Source organism: Lactuca saligna, chromosome 2 (assembly GCF_052625555.1).
Source record: "Lactuca saligna cultivar CGN05327 chromosome 2, ASM5262555v1, whole genome shotgun sequence".
In the NCBI taxonomy this organism is placed as follows: domain Eukaryota; kingdom Viridiplantae; phylum Streptophyta; class Magnoliopsida; order Asterales; family Asteraceae; genus Lactuca; species Lactuca saligna.
In genome coordinates this window covers 167,787,386-167,813,132 of record NC_136418.1, presented here as the reverse complement: position 1 = coordinate 167,813,132, position 25,747 = coordinate 167,787,386, and the positions used below count along the sequence as shown (strand labels likewise).

The 25,747-nt window shown below is 30.4% G+C and overlaps 1 protein-coding gene across 1 annotated transcript; it reads right to left on the bottom strand.

Moving 5' to 3' along the window:
• Positions 1-23,005: 23,005 nt before the first annotated feature.
• LOC145032663 (heavy metal-associated isoprenylated plant protein 6-like) lies at positions 23,006-25,117 on the bottom strand. Its single transcript, XM_078981556.1, has 5 exons — positions 25,012-25,117; positions 24,752-24,914; positions 24,237-24,454; positions 24,038-24,125; positions 23,006-23,868 (listed from the first exon to the last, which is right to left on the bottom strand). The coding sequence occupies exons 1-5, from the start codon at positions 25,018-25,020 to the stop codon at positions 23,279-23,281; spliced, it is 1,068 nt and encodes a 355-aa protein (XP_078837682.1). The 5' UTR covers positions 25,021-25,117; the 3' UTR covers positions 23,006-23,278.
• Positions 25,118-25,747: the final 630 nt, after the last annotated feature.

The window sequence follows — 25,747 nt, the reverse complement described above, 5'->3', positions numbered from 1 at the left end:
TCCAATAGGGTCACGCCTTTAACAAGTTGGTACGTATATTTATTATTAATATGATTATTAATAAATAATATCAATTATTGTATTTAATTAGGGAATAATTATTATTTTGTGAAAATAATAATTATAAAAAAAAAGTATAACTAGTTATTTTTTTATATCATATGAATTAATAAGTCATGCACGACCTTTTAAGCTAGTTGGATTCTTTTGTCTTTTACCTAAAGACAAATTTAATATTTTATAAACTTTGAGTTTATAGAATTTTAAAGAATCCTTCTTCTTTATCAAAGTATGGCCGAAATTTTAATAAAAAAATGGAGGTTGCAAGCCAACCTCCATACCATGTCTCTCATGCTTCTAAAGGATACCATTACTTTATAATATTATAATGTAAATCCCTTACCTTGCATGAGATATAAATAAAGACCTTCTTGCATGAAAATGTTCTAGTTTTTTTGGCTCTTCCTTCTCTCCCTCTCAAAACTGTAAGTGTCCTTAGACACTTCCCTTCTTGCATTTCTTTTGAAGTTATTTGCAAAGAGTTAGTGCTTTTGGGTATTCTTCTTTAGTGCTTATTTGATTTAAGCACTTAAAGGCTTAAGAAACTCAAAATACTAGAAGGAACTAGCATTCCAAGTTCCTTACTCTTGATGGTGGATAGACATAGAGAAATTCTATTCTTGAATTTTTTTCTATCTTCATCAACACCTCAAAACCAAGTGGGTTCAAAGGCTTCAAAAGTTGTCATTCTAAAACACTTTTTGGTTGGTTTTAAATATCATTCTAACATCTATAAATGGATCCTTGATGATTTCGTTTTGTTAAAAACTAAAAATAAGCTTGTTATTTTTAACGTTTCCGTTCACCGTTTTTATGAAAAAATAACTTATATTTTGTATCAAAACCATGGTTGTAAAAATCGCTCGGCGGTTGACTAGGATCAAACGATTAATCGGTTTGGCGGGGATTAATCGGAGAATTAATCGGGGATCATAAATTACTATTAAAACTATTTTAAAACTTAATATATCCTAGGAAAATTAGTATTTGAAAATTTAAGATTTTTAAAATTTGAAAATTTGAAATATTTGGTATAATATTTGAATATTTAAACATTTAAAATTTTGAAGTTTTGAAAATTTTGGTGTAATATTTGAAATTTTGAATTTTTTAAAATCTTCCTGTCAATAACCGCTGACGACCGTCGAGGACCGCCAAGGACCGCCTAGCCTAAGTTTGACTGATATTGACCAATTTCTGCCAAGCACCCCTAATCGTAATCAGTTGCAGACCGCCTAGCGCCTAGGCCAATATTTACAACACTGATCAAAACCAATCACAAGTAGGATGCCTCGAATGAAATTATATTAAAATGGAAGTTTAAAGTACTCTATAAATGAAAATTTTAGCCTGGGGTTTTGGGATGCTACATGTTCGAATCTGGAGTTTTGGTTCGGGGCTGAGTTCATTGGCCACAACATGACCAAGCACTGATCACGATGTGGGAAGAAACTGTTAGTGATGTTGAGTGTTGACTTCAACCATTGACTTTTGACATGGGTTGAGTTTTGGTTAAATTGTTAGTTTTAGAAGTTAGACTAAGGGTTTACTTTGTATGGTTTATTAGGAGGTGTGTAGCACCCATTTCTCGTCTTTGTGAGCTGATAGCTATGGATTTCGTCTATGAGGTGAGTTTTCTCACTATCATTATACTCTAGTATATGTCCTTATTTTGTAGGATGTTGGAATACTGTAGTGATCTGGTAGATCTGCTATGATTGTTCGTGTTGATTGTTGTTGTTTTGTTCATAGTATGGTTGGGTTGAGGTTGTACTGCTTCGTGTTATAAGCCAACAAACCCGAGAGCAATCTAATTATAAGATAAGGCCCAAGATGGGAAATCCAGGCTTATGTTGTGGGCTCGGGAACAATCCAGTTGTAGGCTGTAGGCCAGGGTCAATCCAGTCTTAAGTTGTGGGCTCGAGAGCAATCCATATAAACGGGTACGATAGTTTCATGGATTCATAGAGAAAAATGGTTTCATTAAAGGTAACATGATAAGTGATTATAATTTTGTGTTATGGAGATATTAAGACCATGATAACCAAAATTTTGAGAAGGATACTTGGGAAATATTCATGGAATGATGTGAGGGGATAATTATGAGGTATGGTAAGGTGAAGGAAGCAAAAGTGTCCTAAAACATGTAGATGTGAGCATGATATAGTATTTTAAGGGTAAGAAAAAGGGATCTCATTATGGATAGAAAAGAGAGATGATAAGATATTAAGAAGATAAGTGGCCATAAAGAGAGCCTCAATCTAAAATTTAGGAAGAAGATGGGCATGGAAAATGAAAGTATGGATAACTTTGCTAATAGTTCTTAACATATGTACAACTTTTCCATTTTGTTGGGACGTATATGGTCAATAGAAATGGAACCGAATGCCATTTGCATATAAAATTTGTGAAAATAAGTGTTATCTATAAAATCTATAAATTAGGAATAATTTTTTCCCCAATTTAGTGAAAAATGTAAATAAAAAGGGAGAGAGAGAGAGAGAGAGAGAGAGAGAGAGAGAGAGAAAGAGAGGGGTCATTATAGAACCAACAAAATGACTAAAAATCCATATTTATTACCCTCGGATTATGAAACAAATGGATTAAATTTAAAGGGTGCATAATATACAGGGAATTAAACACGGAAAATGGTAAATTAGGGAGTCTACATTATCCTTTATCATTGTACTCCCTTTAACCCTAATATCCTAAACCCTAATCAAACTTTATCAAAACCCATAAAGCACACAACCACCACAACCAATTTCTCTTTAAATTCAACCACCGCTAACCACTGCCGACACCGCTATCGACCACCTCCATCACCGCTTTTGGCCACTTATATTGCCACCTCTGCTATCATATTTCGACATCACAACCCACCACCAAAATACCACTAACCATAGCTGCTAGTGTTTTAGCGATGCAGGCAGGGCCGGTCCAGACGGTGGGCAACCTGGGCAACCGCCTAGGGCCCACGACTTCAGGGGGCCCAAAATTTATGGGCTATGTAATTATATATATATATATATATATATATATATATATATATATATATATATATATATATATATATCTAAATGATTTTTAGGGCCTAAAGTTGGTTGAAACTCAATTTAACTCAAAATATAAACAATTTAGTTTGCATTTTATTTCTAATTGAAAACGTCTATATTGAAGAGTAATGATAATGATATTTTTCTGAATCTTTATTATATTTGTATTTGAGGAATCCTTTTTTTTCTTTTCGCCCCGGGCCCCATATATGTTTGGACCGGCCCTGGATGCAGGTGGTGGTTCTCGGTTCTACAGCTATGCCTGACAATGGTATAAGGGTGGATGAAGAAAGAGGCGGTTAACACGTGAAATATGGTTATTGTCTTTGTTTTTTAGAGGTGTATTTGGTGGTGTTCAATGGTGGAGAATTTAGGCTAGTGATGATGCTCGATAGTGGGCATGGTGATTATGATAGTGATTATTGGTGGTTTCCGATGAAGTAGATGATGACAATAGTTCTAATTTAGGGAATTGGAGACCAAAAGTAGTAGACTCATTTATAAAGTCTATTAAATTCTATTATGAGCAATTAAAATTGGTGTGTATCATTTAATTCGTCAAAAATCTCAATTTTTAGATATTTTTCCATTTAATTGCATGGCCTTTTTATTTTTATGGAAATCATATGCAACCGACGACCACCTCAAAAGGAGAAAGGGCTATATGACTACTTATTTTTTCATCGATTTATTTTTCATGATATTCTTTTGTTACGTCTTTTAATTTTTATATTGTTGACTAGAATTTTAGTGAAAAAATCACTCGTGTTTAGCTTCCATTTTGTTAAATTATTTTGCATATTTATAGGTTTTTGAATCAGTGTTTATTCGTGAACATAAACAAATCTTGATTTTATATAAATATTCAGTTATGAACATGTATGAACAAATGAACATAGACAGATTTGGATTTTTTTGTATAAATGTTCAGTTATGAATATGCATAAAGATATGAATATTCTAAGTTTTTGTATAAATGTTCAGTAAACATGTATGGACATATGCACATATTAGTTTTTTTTTTTTGTATAAATGTTCTGTTATGAAGATAACTTCATTAGTCAATTTCTTCATCAAAACTTTGAGATTTTGTGTTTAGAAAATTTATATATTGATAACTAAACATAAGCATATTATATAAGTTTTTAATCATTATAATTACTCTCAATATTAATGTTCATTTGTGAATATAGACAAATTGCATACATTTGATATTCATATTTTATCATAATATTCATACATGTTCATTTGTGAACATATATGAACTTGACTATATTTGGATTTGATATTCATGTTTATCATATACACATGTTATGAAATTAACATGTATGTATGTTGAGAAGTTAACATAAATATGTATTTTAATGATTTCCTGTTAATTAGGGAATATTTTTTTTGCTTTCCTTATTTAAAAAACTATAGTTACTTACCTATATAACCCTTATGCTTCTTAATCTCATCTAATGGTTTATCAAGTGGTTTTATGGTTCTATGTTGATCACACCCTTATATATAATTTGGGATTCACTAGAAAATGCATGAACTCTTGAAACCCAAAAAAAACATTTAGAACCAATAGAAATACATCAAAATAATATTGAGATATCTAATCTTCTTTTTGTCTTTATAAACAAAAAAATCACACACACAAAATTAAAACAATTTTGGTTTTATCTTTCTAATTTCTTTTCATCGAATTTGTGTGTCTATATATATATATATATATATATATATATATATATATATATATATATATATATTCGATTTTAATGTTTATAAAGTTAAAAAAAAAAAAAAGATTGCATATCTCAAAGTATTTTTGATATGTTTATATTAGTTCTAAATGTATTTTAGGGTTTCTAGAGTTCATGTGTTTTCTAGTGAAAACTTATATATATATAGACACACACGATCATGTAGAAACTTAAAATTTGGTAAGAACCGCGAGGACGAATCTATGTTGTATATTGGTTAAATTTGATGGTTATAAAGTTTTCAAAATGAGAACGCAAAACAAATAACCAAAATAACTCTTTGATTAATTGGAAAATCACTCAAAACTAATGTTTTTACAATCTGTTATCATAATCATAAACTCGATTATGGACACGTATATATAGCCTAACATACCAACTTGTATTAGACTAGGAAATTTATGACCAACTTGCCATAAACTAAACTTTCCATAAATTAGATTGCTTGGTCTCCAAGTCCTCATCGACTTAGGATTCCAACAATTACCCCCGAATCTCTAAGTCCTTCTAGAGAATTCTTCAACCCGATCAACATCCTATTATCTCTTTTCACCACCCCAACCTCTTTATCAAGCCTGTTCTGAGAGCAACTTTCCACCTAACAACAAGACTAGGTCACGACCACATTTACCGTCTTCCGTCACTCGCAAAACGAACCGAATCAAAGTCACCCGCTTTGACGTCTTCTCGTCTGTTTATTTTGTGCATCCGGTTGGTCTCTCTCTACCTTAGAACCAGCCCGATCAAGAAAAACCGAGGCTGCTGTTGAGATGCTTCAACTCATAATCAAAAACAATCCACACCCCCTTAAAACGAACCCGGTTCCCGTTGCGTCCGGCCCACAGCGAAAGGCTACGGTATTCTTGAAACCGACTCTCAAACCGGCACAGTCTTCAACTCGCTCTGATACCAATTAAAGTTTTCAAAATGAGAACGCAAAACAAATAACCAAAATAACTCTTTGATTAATTGGAAAATCACTCAAAACTAATGTTTTTACAATCTGTTCTCATAATCATAAACTCGATTATGGACACGTATATATAGCCTAACATACCAACTTGTATTAGACTAGGAAATTTATGACCAACTTGCCATAAACTAAACTTTCCATAAATTAGATTGCTTGGTCTCCAAGTCCTCATCGACTTAGGATTCCAACAGGTTATGATTTAATATTAAAAACTGATTAATTCTTAAAAGCCAATAGATCATTTGCAAAAATACTTGAAAGTTAAAGGTGGAGTTGGTAGAATCTGAAGGTTGCATGGTAAATTCCAAGAAAATCCACCGCACACAGCTTATCTCCAAATGCGTCGGACGGGTGACCACCAAGCCACCGTGACATGTGTCGCTTACTGCTTTGTTGGGTTTTTTTTATTTCCATTTAATGTGTACTAGGTTAATACTCGTAGAAACCACAGGTAGAAAGAAAAACACCATTGATATTTTAAAATCATAATAACGAACCAAATAATTACAAAAAAAAAAATTACTAATTTATAAAGATAAAAACAATTTTAGTTGGAGAGCATGTTACTTCACTGGGAATTAGAAACACAATTATGCGAGTGTGAGTAAGGCATTTAATAACAGCCAACTTTGCTATATTTACCCAAAATACCATCAAACATATGCATGGCTTTAAACTTACAATTGGCATGCTGAAGAAATAACACCACCTTAAAAAATGCAATGTATCTTAGTTTCACTTGGTTTCCAATCTAAAGTAGTGAGAGTCAACGATACAAAATTAAAAAAAGTGAAAACTAAGATGCACCCATGGTCCATATGTACTTGTTGAAGTTGATATTTAAACCTTCAACTTCAACAAGAGATGGTGTACCCGTGTTCCATATGTATTTATTTAAATATATATATATATATATATATATATATATATATATATATATATATAGAGAGAGAGAGAGAGAGAGAGAGTAATACTTAGTAATAACAATCCTATATTTTCTAAAAGCCAATTTTTTAGAATTAGTTGCTAAATTCAAATAGGGTATATATTTTGGGTGTCATAACAATAAACAAAAAGAAAAAAAAAAAGGAGCGCAAATTGTACTATCTTCCATGTTTTTTGATTATCTAAAACTTTAGAGAATGTAATTTCAGGCATAAAAAGTAAAGATATATAATAATTTTTTGAACCGATAAAAAATCTGAATCAACTTTTATTTAAAAATTTTATAATTGCTAAATATTAAAAACTCAAACCGATATTAAGTTTAAAAAATAAAAAAATTAGAAAATAAAAACAAAAATAAAGAAAAAACCGTAAACGAAAAAAACAAATTAACAAAAAAACGAAAAAATAAAAAAATAAAAAATAAACAAAAACGTGAAAACCAAGCATATATCTATTTAATTTTAAAATAAAAAAAAACTATAGAAAAATATAAAATAAATTAAAATAAACCAAAATAAACGAATAAGAAAAGAAAAGTCTATTTGAGTGACATTCAATGGACTTTCGTCGCACATGATTATTTCATCGAGTTCGTATTATGTTCCATGGACGTGCGGCGCGTGCGAACGCGTCATGACAAAATAATGAGTTTGTCGTTTGTGTCATTGACGAAATGATTGGTGAAAAATAATTTTCGCGGTTCCTACCAATTTTTAAATTCCTATTGGATCTGGGCCCTATATATATATATATATATATATATATATATATATATATATATATATATATATATATATATATATATATATATATATATATATATATATATATATATATGGAAAAGTTCAAAAGAGAACCATTATTAATCAAGGAACCAATCCAAAGCGTCGAAATTTAAAACGATTAACGACAAAAGGAAAGGTTGTAGACTTTTCCAATGGATGCATATACACCAAATTATAACAAAACTCACTTCTTTTTTTTCGTTTAAATTTTTTTTAGTCCATGTTTTTATCGAAAAAGAAAACCGAGTATACAGTTGTTCACGATTTTTCGTTCTCTTTCCAAAGAGATCCATGAAGATATATATTTTTAAAAAAAAAAAAAATTCGAAAAAAACTCAATTTATTTTATTTGTTGAAAAATTAAGGTCTATTTTTATACAAAAAAATAATAAATATATCAAAATTCGTTTTTTTTTTTTACTTATTAAACATAGATTCATATTCATGTAAAAAAACGATATTTCAGTTCAAATTCAAACTGTGAACCTGTTCGGATTCATATTCTGAACCTGTTCGGATTCATATTGTGAACCTTCTCAGATTCACAGTGTGCACAATAGTAAGTCAGATTCACAATGTGAATCTGAACTAATCGAGCTTTTTTCACATTGTGAATTTAAAAATTGAAATATTTATAGTTAATCTACACTGATCGAGGTTTTTTTGTGAACCCTTTCAGATTCATAGTGTGCATAATAGCAAGTCAAATTCATAATGTGAATATGAACTGATCGAGTTTTTTCACATTGTGAATGTTAAAAATTGAAATATTTACAGTTTAGATTCACAATGTGAATCTACACTGATCGGGTTTTTTTTGTCAGTGTTGATGTTTATAAATAGAGTACAAAAAATTAATATTTTTTTGTATAATTAATTTTTTTTTAATAAAAATACAGTTAAATATTAAAAAAAAAAAAACTAACAAAATGAAATGAGTTTTTTTCGAATTTTTTTTTTTCGTTTTTTATATATCATCCTGGATATCTGTGGAAAGAGGAGAAAAATCGAGAACAACGGTACATTCGATTTTTTTTCTATAAAAAATGTAACCTAAAAATTTTTTTAAACAAAAAGAAGAGGTGCGTTTTTTGGTAAGGAGGTGGATTTTTTGGTATAATCCAGTGTTTGTGCGTCTAATGTACAAATGTACATCTATTTCCTTGGCCGTTGATCATTATGATTTTCGACGCTCATGATTGGTTTCTTGGTTCCTTGATAATTATGGTTCTGTATTCAACCTCACGATATATATATATATATATATATATATATATATATATATATATATATATATATACATACATATAGGGTAAAGTGAATATACCTAACAACCTTATATAAGCTTAGGTACCTAATCACATTATACTACGTAATTTTGTATCATATTTGCATTGTAATCACCCAAAGTTCTTAAAATTCAACCTCATAACTTGATTGCTTTCAAAATCTTTGGCATTTCACCATTATCTTCCTTCAAATGACGTATTTCTATCGGAGACCCCGTGGTGGACTTCATATACTACCGTTACAAATCAAATGGTGTAGGAAGAATATAATAATGAATGTCTGAAAATCTTGGAAGTAAATCAAGTTACGGGTTGAAGTTTAAGAACCTTAGACGATTGCAATGGAAATATAATGCAAAACAACGTAGTATAATGTGGTTAGGTACCTATGCTTATATAAGGTTGTTAGGTATATTCACTTTACCCATATATATATATATATATATATATATATATATATATATATATATATATATATATATATATATATATATATATATATATATATATATAACAAATTAATTGTATGTGACTTTTTAATAGCTTGGATGGTTATAGATAATTGAAACCGGCCAAATGGTCGTATAAAAATCTTTACTTGCTTTCATGTACGACTATAATATATATTTATAATTTACGTAAAACTCTTCGATGTGATAGTTTTTTATTTAAAATGGTTAAAAATAAATATAGTTAATACATCTTTTATAGGAGTGAAAGGGCACGGGGTGCTCATCAATATATTCAGGCTCTTAAAATATGGCCTTATAAGAGAAAACTCTTTGGCGCAATAAAAAGCCATTAGATATCTTATTAACCAATTAATAATATATTTATTTATTTTATTAACTGATTTAGTTTACTTATTTTTTTAAAAAGAAAAAAACACTATGAGGATAGCAACTATAAAATATCTATATGTTTGTCCTTATAGATTCAATTTATTCTGTAGTTTGTCCATTTGGTTCCATTTTGTTACAAAAGTGATATGAAATTATTAATTTATCTTGTCTATTTTATTAATAAAAAAAAAAACTTTATCTTTTCCGGCAGTTCGATTCTAAAACGTAAAACAACATGGTTCACTATTTAAATGATATCGATATAAAATAAAGAAAAAAATACTAGTTGCGATTCTGTGTCGGATCAGGTCGTATAAGCAAAAAAATAAAATTAAACTTTTTATACAAGGTCTTATATATCTTTATATTTTAACAATCAAATAATTATTAGAACTCTTTAAAACCAACTCTATCTCAAGAAAACTGGTTAAAAACCAGACAATTTTAAAAAAGCAAAACCTATTTTGGTTAAAACCGACGTTTGTGCACCTCTACCATGAATATATTATTTATTTGGGGCATTGAAATATAAAATATGAGCTTTAAAAAATCTTGATTTATTCATATATTTTGTTTCCAAAAGATTAAGATAGTTCACTAAATTTTATTAGGATGGATCACAATTTTTATTTTTATATATATCTTACTAGAAAAAAATAAGATAGGTCAAGTGACCTACCTTAATGATACATATACTCGACACTATTCTCATCTAATTCTAAAACTCACTTCCTTCCTCTTCTTTCTACTACCACGTTTATCCTCTTTCTCTCTCTAGAACCAACCATCACCTCCACAACCATTTCGTCTCCATCACCGTCATGACCACCTACCACCATCTTGCACCACTCCTCTTTCAGTTGCCGCAAAGGTCAAAATTTGGAAGAAAGAGGGTCTCACGGCGTGACCTTTGAGTTGTCACGATGTGAGGAAGGTTAATATGTAAATTTTGTTCCGGACTAATCTCACGACATGAGTAATAGAGGCTCACGGCGTGAGAATTGATGCAACCCAAGCCCATGATCTTTCAGAGTTTCATTTGTATTCAAGCCCCTCTAAACTCATTTTAGGATTCATTATCAGCCTCCAAACCCCCTTTCACCTCATAAAAACCCTAGCCTTCATCCTTTTCTTGATTCTTGGACTTTTTGGAGCATTTCTTGGTTTGAAGAAGAAGAAGAAGAAGAAGAAGAAGAAGAATGTGATCTTTTGGAGAGGCTTTCAAGGAATCATCATCATCATTACCTCAAGTTGTTTCTGAACCCTTGTAAGTATCAAATCTAACACTTTTATTGTTGTTTGTGGCTAGATCTAAGTTTTGTACCACTTTTCTCTTTGGTTAAGCAAGTTTGAATGAATGGAAACGATAAAGTTGGCAACTTTATGGGTTATAAGGGTTGTTAGAGTGTTATGAAGTTCAGATCTAGTAAATGGTTGGCTTTTGGAACCTTGCATGAAAGTTGGATGATCTTTTTTCTTCAATATTGATTCAAAGGAGGTCTAGACATGTATTGGACACACACGTCTTAAAAGCATCGCCTTTCAAGTGTATTATGGAGTAGTAAGACCTTCTGGAAAGTTAGAGTAAAATGTTTAATGGTAAGGACTTAAATCTTTGGACTTTAGCTTCAGATTGTGCTCACAAAGTGAGACATTGGGTCTAACAACACGAGGTGACAGAATGTTGCTCACGTCATGAGGTCAGCTTTAGTGACTTTTTGAGTCGAGATGAGTTGGAATCGGACCGAGTGAGCTCTCACGATGTGACCAAGGGTTGGTCACGATGTGAGGCTGAATAGTTGACATTATGGGATGTTTACTTTAACTTTGACCGTTCACTTTTGGCATGGGTTGACATTTGGTCAATCTCTAATTTTAGAATATAGAGTTGGGTTTTGCCTTGTGTGGAGTGTTAGGAGGTCTTAAGCACCCATCCTATGGTAAGAGAACAGTTAGTTATGGTCGGCACGGTATTGAGTTGAATGTTAGTCGGCTTTGTGATTCAGGTGACTCCTCACTGTACTCAGGGGGTTGAAGGTGATAGGTTTTATGGGTTATAATTAAAACATGAGGTGGAAAAACTTAACCCTTAAGTTCACATGCAACCTAGTTGGATCTAAGTTTTCTCTATTGATAGCAATAACCTATGAACATCAACAACCCTAAGGAAACTCTATAATAATCGAAATTTACATAGAGTTAGGTTTACATACCTCTTGATTATTGTAGCAAATAATCAGACTAATATCCTTCTTGAAAATCTTGGAAAACAAGCACCATAAATCTTATACCTTTAATAGCTCACACTCAAAACCCTAGAAACCCTAGAATGAAGAGGATAGAGGAGTAAATTTCGTTCCTATGCTTCTTAGGAAGGTCATGAACGAAATTTGATGGCCTTGGGATCCTATTTAGTTTAGGTAACTTGCAAGCAAAGCAAAATCTGAATTGATCAAATAATAGATTTATCATAATTCAAATCCTTTCCTTTTATGTAACCAGGAGGCTTCCAGAAACCCTAGAGGAGTCTCCAAAACCGTCCATGCCATGGAGTTTCTAGAATTGCTTCTTTTGTTCAACTATTGAACAATTACAATTCACCCTTTGAACCTTTAATTAATTCCAATTAATCTGAAATTAATTCCAAATTAATTTTGTTTAATAATTAATTAATTCTAATTGATTTCTTATTAATTTATTAACCACATAAATTAACAAATCAATTATTTAACTATTGATCTCATGTTCATTTACTAATTACATAACAAAGTAACATATCAATTAAGTATTCCCAATTAATATATTAATCATTTAATATATTATCAAAACATTTCGCTCTCTCCTGATATCATTTCTAACCAGGTCTAGTTATGAGGGCAATCAAAATGGACTTTGCTTCTATTTTCAAGTTTATACATATTTACTTATGATATTAGACACCTTAATACAATAGTCTCCCACTTGGATAAGTCTATAAATATAATTACAAGTACAACCAAACAGCAAATTGCTTTCCAAAGCCACTGTCAAACTCTAATCTAATCATACATTGGCTCTAAGATAAGTGGTAAGATATTCCTTCGTTCTATAAGATATCGTTGGACATGAGACATGGATTAGAATAAATCTCATAGTCCAAGATTATGCTTCTCGATTTCCTGATTTCTGAGGACTAAATTCATACTACTAATTGAAACATCAATTCAGTTCGGGCTCGGCCAAACACTTCAAATGTCGACATCAAATCATCGAGGGGCCCAAAGATATCGCTTCATTAATGAAACTTTAAGTGTCAATTAGCTTTTTTATAACAGTATTTATATATTTGTTAAATCTATTTTTAAATTTATATTTTTTGTTTCTTATTTATTTTGAACTTTACACATATTTTAATACGTCTAATCCAGTCAGGTTATAAACATTATATATATATATATATATATGTGTGTGTGTGTGTGTGTGTGTGTCTGTGTGTGTGTGTGTGTGTGTTTATAAACTTAAGTTGTGCTGAACTTGTCATCCATTCTTATCAAGTTGAACCTTTTAGATTAGCTTCTAGATGTAACATCTGGTTTTGAAGCACTTTTATTGTTGATCCCTATATTGAGATGTATTGCATTTTGGTCCTTAACCTATGAAAGAGTGGAAAGGGGCCCTTAGTGGCATTTTGGTAAAGCTTGAGAAGGGGCAAGTATGTCATGCATACGTATGTGTACACTAAGCGTACTAAGGCATGCCTTAGTACGTTGGGCGTACACTTTGTACGCGGGGCGTACGTAGAAAGCATGCAAACCCTAATTTTGGATCTTGACTCATATTTAAGCATCTTTATGGACATAAACCCTATTCTTATCCGACCTATTTTAGATATTTCGACCCTTAAGCAACCCTAGAGCAAAAGGAAGCCAATTTGTGAACCTTAAGAGAGTTTGGTGTGATTTTAAAGAAAGAAGAAGTTTGTGTGAAGACCTTGAAGTGGAGTGAATTGTATGGAATTTCTAGCTTAGTTTCAACCTCAAAAGGTATAAATCTTGCATCTTTTCCACTCCATCTTGTAGATCTAGGTTTTTGCTCTTTAAAGTCTCTTTTTGGTCCCAAAATGATGATTCTTGAACAAATCATGTTCTTGACCCCTTTGAGTTGTTATTTCAGATCCTTGTATGGGTCTTGAGACATAAAAATGGAATTCAAGTGGTTGGTTTTTCTCCATGCATCATTTAGAAGGTCTTAATGGGTTCACAAGTGGAGTTAATCTCTTAATGGTCATACAAAGTCATAAAGTTGGAAACTTTATGATTCTTGAGGGTATTCTAGCAATGGATCTGAAAAATGGCTGTGAGTGCTTAAGCCATTAAGCACTTATTGGTTTTTGAGTCTTTTGGGAATACGCCCTGCGTACGAGGTCAACCACCATGTTGGTGGTCAACATGCGAGGCTGCGTATACGCCCAACGTATCTTTGGAGTACACCCCGCATATGCACCCTGAGTTGATTCGGTCGAACTGACTCGGTTGGGTTGATTCAGGTGACTTACAGATTTTGATCAATTTGACTTTGACCAAGTTTGACCTAATGGTATTTTGGGATTTTTATTGTAATTGGTCACCTGGAGGGATAGGTGTCAGTTGGAGCTGAGATTCGGAGTCGGGACCTCATCAACTATTGATCAAATCGAGAGGTGAGTTTTCCTCATTATACTTGCGGGTCGAAGGCACCGAGGCTGGCCCATTAGTTGATATTCATTGATATGTTGAGTATGGAATAGACATGCATGGTCATGCTAGTTCTTGGTATGTTATTCTGGTAGATCTATAGGACTACCTGTGATTTTGCATACATGATTATCTGTATATGTTTAGATATTGTGTTGGGTTGAGATTGTACTGCTTTGTGTTGTAGCCAGCAAACCCTGGAACATTTCAGATATGAGCTAAGGGGCGGGTAGGGCAAGCCAGACTCATACCGACGATTCAATAGCATTCTATATATGAGCTGAGGGTCCGGTAGGGCATGCTAGACTCATACTGAGCACTTAGTAGCATACCAGATACGAGTCGAGGATCGGTTGGTATGTTAGAATCGTATTGAGGGCTGAACATTGGTATTCCATTCCAGTGACTGATTGGGTCAAGAAGCAAGCTAGATATAAGTTGTGGGCCCGAACATAAGCCAGACTTATTTTGTGGGCATGATAGGCAAGCCATACTCATACTGTGGGCCCATGGGTAATTTAGTCCTTTAGATGTGGACCCAGTATATGTTGTTATTGATATATGTGATTTGTTGTGTGCCGGTATTTGAGGGAAATCACTAAAACTTCGTGCTTACAGTTTTGGTTTATGGTTTTACGTACTTAAGTGGACTGTGGCAAGGCGAAGGCGTGACCGTACACGTCCTTGGTTTTACAACTGATTGGATCGTGGGAGACTCTAATGTTAAATAATGTCTTGGAAATAATAGTTTGTAAGCGCTTTCATTAATAAATGGATCGCTTTTGAAATGTTTAAATTTTTTGAAATTTTTAGAATGTTACACGAGATATGAGCTTGTTACTAGTAGTCCAAATAGAAATTCTTATAAGCTAAGAAACCTAATTCTTCGGGTCATTATCTTGAATCTTTCTTATTATATATCTCTCCCTTTAATATTTATATCAACTCTAACATTAATAAAACATTAGACATGAAGCTTTCGATATTATGATGAAAGAGTCTATAGAAGAAGGACATTATTATTATTATTATTATTATTATTATTATTATTATTATTAATCAAATTAAATAATGTTCAACAATTATAACACTAATAAACAATATTTGTATCCGATACATGTCAAATTAAACATTTTATTATAATAAAATGTTTAATTTGACATATGCTAATATTTTATTTAGAGATAATTTAATAAAAATATAAGATACAAATATATTAAAATAGTAACAACATTATCGTTTTATTAAGAAAATAGATAATAAAACGATTGACGTTGTGATAAGAATCTAGTAGTGTGGGGATAGTGTCTCGTAAATATTGTGTGATGTGACAATTTAAAACACTAAACATGTTTTGAAGAGGTGGAAAGTAAAAAAAAAAAAAAAAAAAAAAAAAAAAAAAAAAATGCAAAACTAAGAGTAAGAGGAGTAGATGTGAAGAGGCAAAAATCAATGTAAATTTAAGTAGAAAATCTTGGTGTTGGGAGGTGGGGAATTGAGGTCACTAGAAGGAATGACCAACCTAGATGAGTGATCAAATGACAAATGAGACTGTAAAGTATGAGATCAAAATAAAATAAAATAAAAATATTGAAAAGGAAATTTAAAACTAGATGGTTAAGAAACTTTCACGTCCAAATTGACCAACCTTAACTTTTTTTTAGATGTTGTTTTGGTTTTAGAGTTCAAATTTTTTATTTAAATTTTACCTGTTAATTTTAGAGTTGATTTTTTTACTTAAACTTTAACTGTTAGTTTTCATGACAAGTAATGTCAAAATCGTTTAATTAAATGAGTTGAAACTTCTAAAAATAATCAAATTTGTATGTTCGTGTTGTGTTAACTTATAATATTAGTTTTTTTCAACTCTAATAGTCTAATGTTTTGATCTTAGAACAAGTTCATATTAATCATTCGAGATGGTGTGGGTTATCATATTTAAAATGAAATGACTCAATTTGTTACCTATTTATAAAAATTACCAACAATTTTGAAATGAGACATCTCTATTTTGATGATATATAAAATAGTTTGCAGCTAATGAATGAATATTACAAATTTTATTTGTATATAAATATTTGATAAAAATACTCAAAGTTTCTAGAAATATAAAACTACATAAAAACCAAAAATTATTTAAAGTAACTAGATTAAAGTTTTTTTTGTTTAAACCAAAAACATTAAACATGTAACAAATGAGATACAAGGATTAGAATTTTGGTTTTAGTATGTAACAAATGAGATGTATGGTCCCATTGAAAAATGAGTCTCACCATGTCTATTCATAAAACTTTTAATTATAAAAATGCATTGTATATCACCACTTTATTAGTTGTAGCCAAAATTTTAAATGATGTATACACCTTAAGTTTTAGAAAAAATAACGTGATGTTTTTAAGGTGCGAATATATATATATATATATATATATATATATATATATATATATATATATATATATATATATATATATATATAGGAGAGGGTTCAATTGAGAAAAAGAAAAAGATTGAGAATGGGGGAATCATTCTCAGCCAATCATTTATTTTTGCGGCAAAAGGCTCCAACGTACCGGCGGAAATGGGAAACGAATGCACATGTGTTTTCCAACATAATATATTTCTTTAAACTATGCTAATCATTACCTTAATATATACAAAAACATAGTTTTTTTTTTTTTTTTTTTTTTTAAATTTTATAAGCTATTTTTATCAAAAAATGATTTTAAATATACCAAAATTCATGATTTTTTATTTTCTACAAATAGACATCCATATTGATATAGTTTTAAGATAAAATAAAAACATTATTTTTTTTAATATTTTCAGTTATCGTTATTCATAAATGAATACCAATGCATCAGGTTTTATTACAGTACATTTGTTATTCACTTATGAATAAAAAGTATGATTTTTTTTTTTTTACAATTTAAGTATCATTCATATATGAATATAGCATATAATAAACATAGTATATTCATATTTTAATATTGGACGATGAATTCACTTGTGAATATTAACATAATATATTCACTTGTGAATATTAGATGACATATTCACTTATGAGTATTAAATAATATTTCATATGTGAATATTACATAGTATTACATGGTATATCACATGTGAATATTACAGAGGATATTCACTTTTGAATATTAGATGATATATTCACTTATGAATATTACACATTATATTCACATATGAATATTACAAGGTATATTCACTTATGAATATTGAAGGTATTTTGACAAATATATATAATTTTTATATGTTATTCACATATGAATAACATACAGACTTGCATATTTGTTTTGTGTTTTTAATAATCATATACTGATTCAGGTGAGAAAACATATTCGTATGTGAATATAACGTGGTAATTTAGTTTATGCATTTCATCAAACAGTTGGAGTGCAAACAAGTTAACTATTTTAAAAATGTTAAAAACGTTAAGTTATCAATTCCAAATCATCATATACTTCCGATTTCGACTTCAGATGCGACATCCTATCTCTGATCGATTTCTCAATTTGTTTTGATTTCCGAAAATCCGATTGGGAACCTATGAGTACCGATTCTAAGTCCCTCAATGTCGACTGTGATTACGAGTCCAGAACTCCAGTTCCAATTTCATGAACAACGAAGAAATTCCGGTTTAGTTGAAGAAATTTCGATGATTATTGAAGGTTGGAGGAAAAACTTTGATGATGAACGAATAGTTATCGAATTCTCTATGGTTATATATTTGAGATTGAAGGTTATTACGATATTTACAAGTTTGTCACTGTGTCTTTTATGCTTACATTAAATGAGTGGCTGAGAATGATTCTCCCATTCTCAACCATTTTTATTTTCTCAATTGAACCCACCTCTCTCTCTCTCTCTCTCTCTCTCTATATATATATATATATATATATATATATATATATATATATTACACGGGTTGATTAAAGAAAATAAAATATTAAAATATAAATAATAAGTATTTATTAAAATAAAATTTTGAAATGAAGAATGAAGAAACATATATTAAATGTAATCTATTATAATATTTATTATATTTGATATTTTACATGTATATAAATATAAGATTATGTGGCTTTTTCACTTTAAAAATTTAAAAAAAAAAACAATAAATTAACATTTGGATATTATTTATTTAAAAAATATCACAAAATGATAAATGTTAAAATTTATTATAGATTGATATGTGGTAGAATTATCTTTATTTATTATAGTAGATACATATGATTTAAGACATCATTATTCCAAACTTCAAAATATAAATATGTAATGTAACTTTTTTTAGAGAAAAATATTTTCGATATGACATACATTTAATACGAAATAAATCCGATATAATTGGCATACGTTAACGATTCAAAAAGTTGATAAAGATATAACTTCCCAACGTTTCCATTTTTTTTTAATTATCACTACACTATTTGTTATTACTAACCAAAATTTCATTATATATCCTTACAAAATTAATTGATGGTGATATTAAGTCTAACATTTATTTGTTTTTGAAATTCTAATTAACATCCCTGATAAGAGCACAGTGGTGGGGGAATAAAATTATATATAAAAGATCAAATAAAAGGTCCATCAATTAAAACTTTAAATACTTAAAATATTGCTAACGTTCTGCGATTGATTTTCTATGTGAATCTTGGGACAAATTGATATGAACCGTTCAGATGGTCTAATTACTGTTTGTTTAATCTAATTAACCTAATTTAAATACATAAGATTTTTGTAAGATTATCGATTAATGATAAATTTTTGAATGGAAAAATGGAAGTGAAGAATGTAATCCTTTTCAACTATCCCACAAAAACTCTTTGTGATTCACGTTTGTGAAATTTAATGCATGTTTTCATGATTTGGGAAGGTCACAATTTCTAATTCTCATACCATGTGTTGTATTTTTTTCCTATAAAATTTACTATAATAAATAAAGAGTTTTTGTTACACGTCACATTCTCATTCAATTTGTCAAATATCATTTTGTAGTTATTTTGAATTAATATTATTTTCACATATCATTTTATAGGTTATCTTATTTTATTAGTTTCTATATAATATTTTAATAAAATAATTACAATAAATATAATAATAAATGGATATTAATTTTATTAATGAAATTATCTTTTAATTCAAAATTTCCAAATTAAAGCTCCTTATGTTTATTGTTTATTTATTTAAATTATCTGTTTAAATTTAAGAGATAAAATAATATTTAAATTTTAATAATTCATTATTTTTTTATTTTTTTTAATTAAAAGTTCTCAAATATTTAGACATTTATATTTAACATTTTCTTTTAATTAACCTATATAATACATGAGTTTCAAAACTAGTATTATAATATTTGAAATATATATTAGACATTGTATATTGATAGGTCCATTTTATGCACCTAAATTACACGAATGGTCCCTATGGTTTAGGGTAATTTGCACGTTTGGTCCCTAACTTATTTTTTTAACTCGGAAGGTCCCTATTGTTTGTTTTTGTTACACGCTTGGTCCCTGTCTTACCTAAAAAGACTATTTTGCCCCTGATTTTTTAATTTATTTAAATAAACACACTCTCAACCCTACTCTCCTCACCTTACCCTACCTATCCCATCATTTTTCCATATTCAAATAATAGTCTTTTTAGGTAAGACAGGGACCAAGCGCGTAACAAAAACAAATAGAAGGGACCAAACGCGTAACAAAAACAAACAGTAGGGACCTTCCGAGTTAAAAAAGTAAATTAGGGACCAAACGTGCAAATTACCACAAACCATAGGGACCATTCGTGTAATTTACTCTTTTGCATGTTTATTTCCGTTCTTTTACAACATTCTACTCATAATTCTTGCATTTAGTTAATTATTAGGGCAATTGCACATTTCATTAAGAATGTATGGTAATTCACTATTTTTTATTTATTTTGCAGACATTATGGTGGGTGGAGCTTGGATGCATGGAGCATGAAACTTGGAGTATGAAGAGAAGATGAACCTGTCATTCCATGACAAAAAACATGAAGACATAAACCGAGTTATTGTTGCATTGTTATCATAGCAAATGAGTATGTTTGAAATGCAGTTCTTGTCACATTGACACATATCATGTTTGTCCTTTATCATCTCATATTTAAGCAACATGACTCGTGGTGAAGCTAGATTAAAGATGGAGTCAAGAGTGAAGACTTATATGATTTTTAGCAAAAAGCATGGGCCGTACCAAAAACACATGGACAAAAGGCATGGCCATGCCAAAAACGCATGGCCTTATGACATGCACGTGAACATTAATTAAAACAGGGAAGCCGCCATTTTCGAGGGAGAACGGTTTTTGGAGAGTTTGGGCGATCTTGGGTGACTTTAGGAGAATACTTGGAGCTTTTGAGAAGACCTAATCATTGCAAACACTTTGGATTTCATTTTTGTAAGCATTAAACATTCTAATTCCATCTTTATACTTGTTTGATTTGTTCTTAGCCATGTGTGGCTAAGAAACCCTAGTTTTTAGTTCTTGTTCAAAACATGTTAATTGCCTAACTTGAAGCATGTGATTTTATGTTTGATTTGTGATTCTATTCTAGTGATTATGTTCTTGTTTAAACTAGAATCCTTAAATTTGATTTGTGTTTGATTGGCCACTTTAATGAATTGAATTTTTGTGTAGTTAATTAACTTTTAGGGCACCTAATCGTTCTACAAAGTTAATGATTGGTAACAAACAATAGGTTTTCTTATTGTAGAACATTTATCACATGTTTTCACACTTCCGAGCGTATTAGAAGAAATGGACATTGTTGGGAAGCTTGTACAAAACTCAATGCAATTTTTCAATACAATCTAATAACGTGTTTAGGTTGAATTAGTAAAGTTAGGTCTAGTCAAAGAGTGTGTTTTGTCTAGATAATTTGGCAAGCGAGAGGTATTAGAGCGTATTAATATCTTTCAGTATGAACTTAGAACATCAATCATAAATTACATCAAGTCATAATCATGTTAAATGACAACATTGATAACTAGAATTGGAAGCACTTTTACAACTTGTTTACAAATCTATTTCATCTTCTGCATGTTTCAAAGTTGATTGTTATTTTCATTATGTGACTTTTGCAAACAAATCACCCTTTGCGACCAAAGTACCTTGCGCAAAGTGGTATAGACTTTTGTTTCGTATCTCTGTGATTCGACCCTGTTTGTTTTGTACTACTTTTTAGTGCATTAAAGGAGTGTATTTGGAGTCAGTTGTACCCTTATTATTTGTTAGGTATGACACGCCTAACATATATATATATATATATATATATATATATATATATATATATATATATATATATATATATGTTCAGGTTCATTTGAGACCATTCTAATTTTGTGAGACCGTGAGACCAAATCTAAAAATAATTTTAAAATGCAAAATAAATGGAAAAATCCAAAAAAAAAAATTAAATATTATTTTTGGAACTTGAATTAACTAAAAAAATTTAAAAAAATCCCGTTTTTTTTTTTTTTGAAAATACGTGAAATATTCTAAATAGAATATTACACTGACATATTACAAAAAATAATTTTAAAATGCAAAATAAATGGAAAAATCTAAAAATTCTTTTTTTTTTAAATATTATTTTCGGAACTTGAATTAACTAAAAAAAATTCTATTTTTTTTTGAAAAATACGTGAAATATTCTAAATAGAATATTACACTGTGCATATTTTAAAAATAATTTTAAAATGCAAAATAAATGGAAAAATAAAAAAAAAATTAATATTATTATCGGAACTTGAATTAACTAAAAAAAATTTAAAAAAAATAAAAATAATAAAAAATAAAAAAATACGTCTTACGGTCTCACAAAATTAGGTTGTCTCACATGAACTTAACTATATATATATATATATATATATATATATATATATATATATATATATATATATATATATATATATATATATATATATATATATATATATATTATCTCATTACATTTTAAAAGATTTTTTTTATGTTACTAAGTTACCGATCTTAAATCTCGCCGATCAGATGACTATTAAGTGATTTTCTTAAATATTCTAATAGTCAAAGAAAATAAGACAATTTAATAAGTTTATATTTAATATTATAGTTATAGTGACAAAACATTACCAAACGAAACAAGTTAGGTTCGTCTCCAATATGTTTTTATGGTAAAAGAAGTTAACAATTATGCATCTTGAAAATGTTTTGATTATGAAAATTAAGAGCCATTTTAGTAATTCGTTAGGCGGTTGTAGAATAATTTATCTACATAATACAGTAGTAATATCACAATAATTTCAAAAATATCATTTTTGAATACATTTAAAAATATTTTTAATTTTTTGGAAACCACAAACAAAAACTTAACAGGTCGATCGAAATTGTACGTATCGTAATTATTGAATTTAAAATATTATTAGGTTTAGCTTTATCCATTTATATTATCAATAAAATTTAAACAATAAGAGAGCCAATTACATCATATACAAAACAAACTTAATAAAAAATAGTAAAATAGAACTCATGAATTAAAAAACATTAACCGTGTGGCATGATTACATCCATAGAATTTATAATATGGACCATTCATTATTTTTTGTAGATAATGTTACATACATTATTCATCACAAAATTGAATATCTAACCATAATTTTATACTTAATCATAAACAAAGTCAAATAATAAAACAAACCTAACGTTAAACCACCCTTCTAAAACTAATCTTATAATTCTATTTTATAACCTTACGATATAATAATAATCTATATGTCTCATTTTCACCAATCCCGTTTATCTATTTTTTTACATTTTTTAATTTATATTTAAAATTTATTTACATAACTGAACATGCATTCGGGTTTTCGTCACTAAACATCCCTGAATCAGGCACTCGTGGATCGTGAAGGTACATCGGCGGCGGCGGCAATGGCGGTGGATGCGAATATTCCATTCCATGTCCGTAATTATAACCTTGAGATACATAGCCATGACTAGAAGATGCTACAACTCCATAATCTTGATTATAATAATTCTGATTGTAATAATTCTGGTTATACGATGGCATCGTGTATGTGTAAGGATTATGACCGGAATATTCCATTCTGTTGACCACCTCTATTCCCTTCTTCTTATCTTCACCACCCCCACCACCACCACCTGCCGCCTTGGCAACACCGTCACCGCCTTTAGCCTTAGTATCACCACCACCTTCCTTCTCTTTCTTATCACCTCCACCTCCACCTTCTCCCTTTTCTTTTTTGTCATCTTTTGCGTCAGTACTTCCTTTTTCTTCCTTTTTAGGAGGGACAATATCGATTTTCCTTTTAAGTTTTTCCTTTAAATGTGGAAGGAGTTCTTTCACGTTCATTGTCCCTTTCACTGTTACCATATCCTTGCCGGAATCTGGCGTCACTGATTCTACACCTGTTGCAAAAGACAAATATATATATGATCAGATTAAACAAATCCATAATTCCATACGTCATCTGAAACAAACTTTTTTATTTAAAAAAATGGCTTCTTAATTTATTCAATTGTTATGGTCATTTATTATGTGCTATGAGGAATATTTGGTAGAATATTAAACACTAACCATCGATCTTTGATATCTGTCGTTTGATTTTGTGTATGCATCCGTCGCAGTGGAGCGGAATCTTGAGAACCACCGTACTCGGTTGAGGCTATATAGCAACCACCACCAAAAAAAAAATCAAATACAATATAAATTAAAAAAAAAAAATTATTAATTTAATGGAAATAAACCCAGCATTTGCATTAATTAATTGCAGTACCTCTTTTGGTTTTTTGTCATCGGCGGGTTTTTTCTCCGTTGGCTTTTCATCCGGCTTCTTATCACCTCCACCTCCGCCGTCCTTTTTGGGCTGAGGAGAGAGGATCTCCACCTTCTTCTTGGTCTTGTACTCTACTCGCTCCTTGATGCGCGTGGGATCCACCTTCCCGGTTACCGTTACTTTGTTGCCGGCAGTGTCGGCCTTCACACTTTCCACACCTACAAACACGTAGTTTTCATTTCCCGTCGTTAGTTACACCAACAGCATTTACGAGTCTAACGTACGCCATTTGCATACAGATACATTCAACCTTTTGTTGGAATTATATATATATTTTAAATTTTATTAAAACTAAAAAAAAAAAAAAAAAATCCCCCTTGGCAACTCCGTCACGTTCATAGTTTGACGGAATAAACAAGCAATATATAGTTATGGAATTATACACTCTATGTCTCTATAATTCAACCCTCATATGATTCGGTTTTTGAATTATGGAAATCTGTTATTGTTACTACCTTCGAAGTGGCGTATAGATTTTGTGATTTTTTTGGCACATCCATCGCAATGCAAGTCAAGTTTAAGAACGACGGTTAGAGGGCCACCGTCGGCCTTTTTTGGTCCTCCGCCGGCGGCGTCGGCGGGCTTTTTCTCACCAGCTTCCTTCTTTGTATCATCTTTCTGTAATTAACAAAATAGGAAAGAAACAAAAGTTAGATTAACGATAACGGCTTAGATCGAGGGAGGAAATTGAAGCTGATATTTTTCAAACACCAACCTCACCCATTGGAATGACTATGACTTTTGAACAAACAAAAGGGTTGAATTGGAAATTTGGGAATCGGTTTGAAGATTGGAATTGGAGGCAAAGGCGGGGATTTATAGGGAGAAACGAAATGGGTTTTGATTTATGTATTTGATGTATCATGTATGTATGTATGATGTTGATTATGTATGTGATGATGGATGCTGGATGGATGATGATGGGATAAAGACGGGTGGGTTGTATTTGTATTTGACCGATCGTGATTTGTCCGACAGAAAAATGTGGGTTTGCGTCATGCATGACTGACCCGAATTTAACTTTGACCCGATTGAAGGTTTGATTGACTTTATTGCCCTCATACTACGGCGCCGTAGATTTGGCTTCCGGGTTTCTACCGGTGAGATGGATTTACTATTAATTGCTGTCATTTAAAATTGTAGGCGCAGTATGTTTTTACAAGTCTTGGGTATATTTTTTTTTCCTTCTACTGTTTTAACGTTATATTATTATTATTAAAAATAACTAATAAAAAACTAACAAAAAAATAAGTCGATATCTCTTGGGGAGTCATTTGGTCCAATATCAACATTGCACCATCGTAGGAGCAACATAACGCACAAAAATGTGGTCGAGACTGGACAGTTTTGTTTTTGGACGTTTTCTTTTGATGTTTTTGAATGATATTTTGGTAAATTTTGATAGTTTTGGTGTTGTAATTTTTGGTTGTATCATTTTTTATGTTTTTTTT

What these genes read in the sequence shown, in the direction of transcription:
- LOC145032663 (XM_078981556.1), bottom strand. An exon ending in ATCTATACGCCACTTCGAAG is followed by an intron (nt 24,455 to 24,751) that starts GTAGTAACAATA and finishes ACGTGTTTGTAG; the next exon opens with GTGTGGAAAGTGTGAAGGCC. An exon ending in ACAGATATCAAAGATCGATG is followed by an intron (nt 23,869 to 24,037) that starts GTTAGTGTTTAA and finishes CTTTTGCAACAG; the next exon opens with GTGTAGAATCAGTGACGCCA.